The sequence below is a fragment of the Pygocentrus nattereri genome, chromosome 8 (genome assembly GCF_015220715.1).
Source record: "Pygocentrus nattereri isolate fPygNat1 chromosome 8, fPygNat1.pri, whole genome shotgun sequence".
Lineage (NCBI taxonomy): Eukaryota > Metazoa > Chordata > Actinopteri > Characiformes > Serrasalmidae > Pygocentrus > Pygocentrus nattereri.
In genome coordinates, this window is record NC_051218.1 from 22,472,703 (window position 1) to 22,481,483 (window position 8,781).

Consider the following 8,781-nt stretch of genomic DNA (forward strand, 5'->3'; position numbering starts at 1 on the left):
ACATCCAAAACCTCACCTATGGTCATGAGCTGTGGGTAATGACCAAAAGAACGAGATCGCAAATACAAGCAGCGGAAATGAGCTTTCTTTGTCGGGTGGCAGGCTGCACGTTATGCGATAGAGTGAGGAGCTCGGTCATCCGGGAAGAGCTCAGAGTAGAGCCGCTACTCCTCCGCATTGAGAGGAGCCAGCTGAGGTGGTTCGGGCATCTGATCCAGGTGCCTCCTTGACGCCTCCCGGTGGGGGTGTTCCAGGCACGGCCTAGCGGGACAAGACCCCAGGGTCGTCCTAGGACCTGCTGGAGGGATTATGTCTCCAAGTTGGCCTGGGAGCGGCTTGGGGTCCCCGGGAATGAGCTGGAGGAAGTTGCAGGGGACAGGGTCATCTGGGATTCTCTGCTCTCCCAACTGCTACCGCGACCCTGTCTGGACTAGCGGTCAACAATGATGGATGGATGGATGGATATTGTATATGCCTCAACAGGCTCATCTTTTGGCCATATATGGAAATCAATATCAATGGAAAATGTTGCAGTGCTGCTGTTTCAGACATACTAGCTCTGTGCAACTGCAGTAATGCAGTCTGCAGTATGCAATGCTGTCCATTCACACATACAGCATTTGCACCGTGGAATGCTACAGCAGGTTTATACTGGAAATCATCAGAGCTTGTTACCTTCAGGTGTATCATGCTTTTTCCAAATGGTTAAGTGGTCAAATCAGTTAATTTGCTTAATTAAAAGACTTGTAAGAGCACGATAATGGCCATGAATTGTGAATTTTTTTGACATTTTTATTGTTTTTCTTTCTCCATTGATCTTCATAGATTATTTCACTGTGTTTTGCATGTGGTGTGTCCATGGCTCCACATCTAATCTTTTCTAGATTCTGTGTCGCACCTAGAATGCCCTGTGTGAATGCTCTTACCCATTAACATGGGCCCAGAAATGAAAAACAAGAAGTTTTGTGTTGCTCACGACCAGGCCCAGCAACAGGGAGTCATCGAGGGGGGCAATGCCTCAGCACCCTGTAGCTGATCATTATGCCCCACACAATTTTTTTGTACATGCTGTTGTTTGTACATGTTCTTTAAAAAAAAAAAACAATCAAAATCTAACTAAACTTTATGCCTCATTCTGCTTGCCATGTGCTCCCAATATTAAAGACAGTTTGAATTCATCATTCTGCACTGGCTGCATTAAATGGTTGCTCTGTATGTTGCGGGAATATAGGAAATTGCCTGAATGGGAAGATGTTTTTTGGCTCTCCTGTTGATTCTCTTCCATGTGGCTCCTTAGCTTTTTTGATGGTTTTCTTGCGCCTCTTATATCGCTCATCCCACAACACCACCGCCAGCCTCTCCTTGTTTTTTGCATGCCTTGAAGAATAGCAGAAGCTATTAAACATTAATAACATAAGAAGATAAGGCAATTTACAGGCCTCCCATAGCATGGGCCCATATGCAAGTGCATTTCCTACATACCCAGATGCTAAACCACTGGATCAGACAATGTTGTATTTAAAAAAAAGTTTTGCCTTATGTCTCTCAGCCAAACCTCTAGACATTTATGTGGCACCTGATTTACTGATTCCAAGCTCTAGTAATAAAATGAGAAGGGTGAGGCGAATGAGAATGAGTCCTGATGGAATCCTGGAAAGGAATAAGGTTCAGCTCAGAATGGAAACATTTTATAATATCATGGCCCATTCCAATCACATGCTTCAGACTCGCTTTCCCATACTGAAATAGACACAGCTCAGTTTGAGCACCGCCTGCAAACGTTGCAGTCTAATTCTTCAGGGGGAGAATGTTTCGATGGAAGCTGATGGATAAAGCATATATGTGGTTTGATAAATCCGACTGATTTTCTTCTACATGGTGAGACAAATGCTGTGTGGCATCAACAGACTCCCTGCTGAGAGAGAAGGGGTTTTGATATGGGAATTGAATAGCACATCCTATGAGGAGCAATAACACCACATCAAATATTTTGTCATGACCCTAAACGGTCACAGACTGCTCAGTCAATTCTCAGCACTGCAGTAGTGAAATATATTTTAAAATGGCAATGATGAGATTTATCCACTCATTTTGCTCCTCACATATGAACTTGGCATGTATTTACAGAATTCATGATTTATTAGTCCATTTATCCACCCAGACCAAAGAAGAGTCGCCACCCCATGGAGTGCACGGAATACATTATTTATTATTGAATACAAAAGCCATAACATTTTAAAGTCATAAATAGCACTCGACAACAGACATTTTAGAACATACTTCAAACAAAACAGTGATAACTCTTGTGCGAAAGTAGCTCAAAGGGAGAAACAGTAACCAAGTAAACATTAAACTGGTACAATCCTCAATACTGTACACATGCCACAAATTAGGCAGATTTGGGAAGGTGGAGCGTGGTGCATGAGTATCTAACTGTGGTCTCTGTTTACACTAATGTGAGCATTTTTTTAGACGTCTACAGACGTGTAAATTGAAGTTCTAGATTGCCTGTGCTGAAGATATAGTTCATGACAGGCTGCATATCATGTTACTTTTATTTTGTACTAACATGAAGTACCAATATGATGCTGCTCTCATGACCGAGTGAGAACTCAAAAGTTGGAAAAATTAATTTGAATAGCCATCCAATTCGTAAAATTCCCACTTAGATAGTTGGAGTTTCTTGAGAGATCTGACTTCTACAAGTTACAATTCCAGAGTTAAGGTCAACAAAGTGGAAGGAAAAAGAAGCTCTTTAAGCTTTTTGTACAGACTTCTGAGCTTCTTTATGTTGAGGCAAAATGGTTTATCACCTTTTTTTTGAGTTTTACCACGTTGAGTAAAAATTTTATGATAAATGGATCAATGGAAAAGGGCATAACTACTTATAAAAGTTTTTTCTTGCTCCTTTAAAGTTACCATTTTGGAGATCTGAGGTTGGAGATGTTTTGTTCCAACAGTGATATTTGTATAATAACAAGATTAAGTCAATCTATAGAAGATTTTTAATCAAACTCTGTGCCTTAATGTCATTTTTGGTGTAAAATTAACAGTGAATTGCCACAGCTACATCTACATTTAAATTAAATGAAGCACTAGCCTAACAACTTCTTGATTCCACTGCAAAAGCTTTTTAATGAACTTTTATTAAAGCCCATAGCAGTCAAGCAAGCTGTAGATTACTGTGAGCATCCATTTATTTTTCCAGCTTCAAACAGCTATATGACTGCTTTCACGTGGCTCTGCGTTCCCATCTGTCATGAGCGCAGTGTAATATCCAAGGAAAAGAATTTAAAGGACCAAAAATATCAATAAGTGTATCTGAGTATCATATTTGTTTTTGTTTTTGTGGTACGCAGTTCTTACATATCATCAGTACTGCATTATTTTATTTTTTTCCCACACAAATAGCCAAATAAGGGTAATTTACTTTCAAAGACAGAATGGATCTGAAATATGTCTCATATGGCCAACTTTTAAAAGCTTTGATGAAAAAAAGGGCTTGAAAGTCAGGCTGTGATGACTTCATTAGAAATCTGACTGCTCAAAATTCCCCTATAAGGTTATGTGTCAACAGGATGTTGTCAAACTTGAGCACTTGTGATATGTAAGGTACACACTGACAATGCTGAACTCTTCAAAGCTATGCAATGATCATAGGTTTTATTTAGTTACTGATGTTACACACACTGTTTAGGGCTATGACATTAACATCAGCATGTAGCATGTGCAATCTGCAGAGAGCAACATTGCCAGAAGGGTGCAGTGCAAGCTGACACATTCACTCTCCTAAATGGCGCTAAGAAATCTGCACATATCACACACTGCATGCATACTCTTGGGGTTACAGTGCGGTCTCCAGAGTAATGGCAAATTCATCTCAGTCCTAGTTAATATACACAACACATCCCGTTAGAGAAAAATTCCACAGCTTATTATATTTTGCAAAGCTATGGATGCTATTTGATCTTAAGGTGTTATCAGGATGAACGCATGTGGACATGTGTGGAAACACAGGCAGGGAGCAAAGGCAACATGTTCAAACACAAATCATTACCATGCAAGCAAGACCACAGACAAGCCACAATACAGTACAGGAAATTTTCACAGTTCACAGTTTCAATGCCACTCCTTGGCCTCAATGTGATCAATAGACATGAGCATGGTTTAAAAGCTCACAAAGAATTTTCAGATGGCACAGTAAATATCCAAACATGTTTTTCCTCATCATGCGTAGAACACTAAGTTAAATGTCCTCTGAAGTTTGTCAGGGTATGTGTGGGGGGTCTGTTCAGTGCTCTGTCTACATTAGTTAAACCCATCATCACCTACAGACAGGAAACTCAGTACTACTCCTATTCGATTATCTGTCCGCATAATGTTTTGGTAGTTACATCATGTCTTAGATAAACACACCATTTGGGGAACTTATACATTGTTTTGTTGGACCTTTCTCACTGCAGAAGGTCCAGAACGTTCCCTGGAGGGAAACAGTCAAGATTTGGCAGCCTCTTCAGTTGTGCTCACAGAGATAGATTGAAAAATGACATGAAAAAAAAGGATTACGGCTCAGCCAGTATCTGAGAGGCTGTAGTAGATGTGTGTAACAGTAAAAATAGTAAAGAGCTGAAGTTACAGTGTAGTCTCTTGGTAACAGGACAGTTTTTTAAATGTATTTTTTATTTTTTAATCTGCACATTAGCACATTAGACTTAAACGTAAACATGTCTGTGAGGTTAAGGTGCCAAATAACAGCTTTTTAAAGATATATCTAGGGAAGGAATGACCTCTCATACATAGACCTCACATTTAGAGGACAATTAATTAGACAATTGGCTTCCCAGATGTTCTTGGATATCTATGTTGCTGTATCATTACATTATGAATTGAAAGGTAACAAGAACGTATAGAGTTAATTCTAGACATATTAAAATTCATGTGATATAGCCAAAACATTGGATGTATCACCTGCATTGCACTCCCAAAGTAATAATGCAAATGTATGTAAAAGTAACGAACATCCAGGAACACCATGGGGGTGGGGTTTAAGCAAACAATTGCTCAAAAAAATTGCTGAACTGAATAAAGAAGAATATAACCTGACCTTAGAGGGTTTCCCACAAGATGGAAATTACTTGTAAACCTTAAGAACAGCAATACAGAAATGACTGGCTAATTCCATAAAAACCTTTATAGAGTTATAAACAGATGGGATTAAGAGCGATTTGAGCAATGGAGGAAATTGGAAGGAAAAAGGAACTTCGTATTGTCCAAAGCATGAACAGTCTGTAAGCCATGGTGGACGAAGCATACACAGCTGCTGATGCCGCTTCTTTTTAGTTACTGATGATGTGACTGCTGATGGCAATAGCAGGATGAGTTCTCATGTAACCAGAAGCATCTTAACTCCTCAGATCCAACCAAATGTTTAAAAACTAACTATGGAACTAACTAAGGAACTATGAAGACTGTTGACAAGAAGTGCCCAAAACTAGCGTTAATAAATAATAGTTGCATAACAGGCCTGGCAGAGCAAAGCAAGGGAAGATATCAAAGATAACAGTGTCTGGTGATATCTGTGGGTTGCGGATTTCAGGCTGTTGTTGGATGTGCAATGTTTGCCAAATTCACATAAGTTCATATTGATTTCTCCAGCTACTATTGGTCCCTTGTAACTGGGTAGGGAGTTATGTATAGGGATAGTTCACCTAAAGTACAGAGCCAAAACAAAAAAACTGTGTCACTTTCCAATTATTTACGCACTGAAAAAGCAAAAACAATGACACTGGCATTCTCCCAAAGAATAAGGGCTGACATCTTCAGTCAATTGGTCCTCAACCTCACTAAGATTTGTAGAAGCAGATGAACAGCACCTTGTTTATCAAGCTGGTCAACTTCTTTTACAGATCTACAGTACAACAGTAGTAGTTTTTCCTCACTCTTTTTGTGATATGTGTGACTGATAAGTTTCCAACTGAGATGAACAGCTCTCTAAAAAAGAATGAAAAAATTTAAATGTCAGCTGGAAAAAAGATTTCATATGAAGATTAGTGACCCTCACTCCATTGCAACATTCTTGGTGTGGGCAGACATATGCCATATCTTGTTTTGGAGAATACAGTTTGCAAACAATACTGCCTGAGGAGGATCTTCAAATTTGTGAGCAAATAATAAGGCAATTTGGCATTCAAAAAACAGATCTAGACAAGAAATCTTGTGAATTGTACAAAAACTCAAAAAGGAATGAATGCAAATGGATAAAAAACAGCACCAGCTGTATATTGGTTTGACCACATAGCCGATTTATTGCTGTTTTTTCTTTATCCTTAATGTATCTTTTACAGGATTTGGGCAAATTGGATTTTTTATCAGGTACTAGTTTATATATAACATTCTTTTGTACATTACAGCAGTTTCTTTTTTTTTTTTTGTGGCTTAAAGTGGCATAACATGGAAGCCAAAAATAAAACATGTAAAAACAAATTGAGAAGTGGAAAAATATACATAGTGAGGTAGATGCTAAAAAAACAAACAGACTTATTATTAAGAAAACTTAAATATGAAAATGTTTACTCTTCACCTTTTCTGTCCTGTCCTACCCTTACCCCACCCATGGACACTTACCAGAATGATGTGAAGTGTAGCTTTTTTTATGCCTTATCTCTTTGGCATATCAGTCACAATGGAATGTGCTGGGGCTTATGAAGTGACTCATGGTACACTTGTGATGATTGCATTACAGTTCCCATTAGAATCAGTCCTATCTACAGAAATGCATGCCTCTTTCTCACAGCCCCCTTCAACTGGGTCACTGTCCTCAGAGCTGCACTTGCTCCGTCCCTGGTGCTCACTCTGCCAGCTGTGCCCACTGTATTTATATCCGTTGAATGGCCTAAGGTTGGGATAATGTGCCCTCTTCATGCATAGGATCTCCTTAAAGGCGTATCTGAACTCAGGACTTCTGCAGTAGATGAGCGGATTGAAGGCTGAGTTGGCGTACCCAATCCAGTTTAAGATTCTGTAAGGTACATTGATGTTTTCCACCTTATGGATACTCACTACCACATTAAGCACAAAAAATGGAAGCCAACACAATGTGAAGATGCCCATTATGATACCCAGAGTCTTTAGAGCCTTGTGTTCCTTCAGGCAGAACCTGGGCTTTTTAATGATCCGGACCTCGCTGCCTCCTCCAGTGCTACTAACTTCCTGGTGACCTCCATTGTGGTGGAAACGACCCTCGCTCCTGTCAATTTTCTTCAGCTGCTTCCTGGCCTCCTGGAACACGCGACTGTAGACAAACACCATGATCACCAGAGGGATGTAGAAGGAAACGATGGAGGAGATGATCGTATAGGTTTGATTGGGTTGGAACTCACAGCAAGTGGTTTCATTCATGCATAGCACCGCCTCCTTTTCTTTGGAGATCCACCACTTCAAGTGGATTGGCAGGTAAGAGATTAGCCCACCAATGATCCACACAAGCAAAACCACAATGCGAGCTTTGCACTTGGTCAGCATGGACTGATAGCGGAAAGGTGAGGTGATGGCAAGGTAGCGGTCCAGGGCGATGACACAGAGCGTCTCAATGCTTGCTGTTACACAGAGCACGTCAGTGGCTGTCCAGAAATCGCACCAGAATCTGCCAAAGTACCAAGTACTGAGGATGATGTGGATGGCACCAAAGGGGACCACCACAAGACCCATGACGAGATCAGCACAGGCTAGCGACATGATGAAGCAGTTAGTGACATTCTGGAGCCTCTGGAAACGGGCAATGGCTGTGATCACTAGAACGTTGCCAAAGACAATGGCTAGGACCAGCAGGGACATTGCTGTGCCAAGCAGCATCATTTGTAGCTCAGTGTAAATGGTTGAGTTAGAGTTGTTCGATGTGTTAGTGTTCTGTGTGCTTTCCATGGTCTGAGAAAAGAAAGAAAGAAAAAAAGAAAGAAAAACAGATGTTTATGGGCAAACCATCTAAAAAAAGCAAACAGATACTAATAAAATCATCAAGGGTAAAAAAGTAAATGATTCACAAACCTCCATAAATAGATTTCCACGTCTTGGTTTCCTCCCATGCAAACTAAGAAAGCTTTAGCTTTGCAGAGTTTCACTAGTTTATAGATTTAACCTTCATACGATCGTTCCTGACATGCTCTCTCTCTTACTTTCTTTCATACTCTCTGTTGCTTCTGCTTGCGCTAATCCCCTCCCTCTCACACATGCAGGCACACTGCTGGGTTGTGCTCCATTGAATGTGGCTCTTACGCTATTTGTCAGAGCCCTTATAGCATTCTATGATGACATCATAGCTGATCTGTAGCCAATCAGCTGACTGGTCTGAAGCGAGAGGTAGAAGGCTGTTCTGCATTTGAACTGGCTGATCGTACAGCAACAAAAACAGCCAGACAAATACAATGAATTTCCACTCTAGCATTTCAAATGTATTTTCTGTATATTTAAAGTAGTACATGATATTTCTTTTTGATATTTTCACAAGACTTTTTTCTCCCATATCACTTGACTTTTACATTTAAGTTTTATTACAAAAGTTTATAGTCAAATTTGAAATTCAATTGTTTACTTTACCATATGCAATCCAGCCATAATAACATTGGTTTGGAAGCAGAAGTGAAAGATTTTTTTTCATTCTTCATCTTAATAGCATTAATAAATAGCCAGTTTGGTTTTATTTTGTGTAATCTAGAGTCTGACTTTCTCCTTTCAACAATTTTTTGGTGACAAGATGTCATTACATTTCAAAGGCAGTCACTAAAA

The 8,781-nt window shown here is 39.9% G+C and overlaps 1 protein-coding gene across 2 annotated transcripts; it reads right to left on the reverse strand.

Annotated features, from left to right (window-relative positions):
• Positions 1–2,189: 2,189 nt before the first annotated feature.
• Positions 2,190–8,247, reverse strand: adrb2a (adrenoceptor beta 2, surface a). 2 transcript variants are annotated; one of them, XR_001857892.2, is made up of 3 exons: positions 8,044–8,247; positions 6,625–7,923; positions 2,190–5,991 (listed from the first exon to the last, which is right to left on the reverse strand). XR_001857892.2 is itself a non-coding variant. In XM_017698401.2 (2 exons), exons 1-2 carry the CDS (start codon positions 8,047–8,049, stop codon positions 6,712–6,714), a joined length of 1,218 nt encoding a protein of 405 aa, XP_017553890.1. In that variant the 5' UTR covers positions 8,050–8,247; the 3' UTR covers positions 2,190–6,711. The 2 variants fall into 2 exon arrangements, 1 of the variants encoding a protein (XP_017553890.1); XM_017698401.2 differs by having other exon boundaries at positions 2,190–7,923.
• Positions 8,248–8,781: the final 534 nt, after the last annotated feature.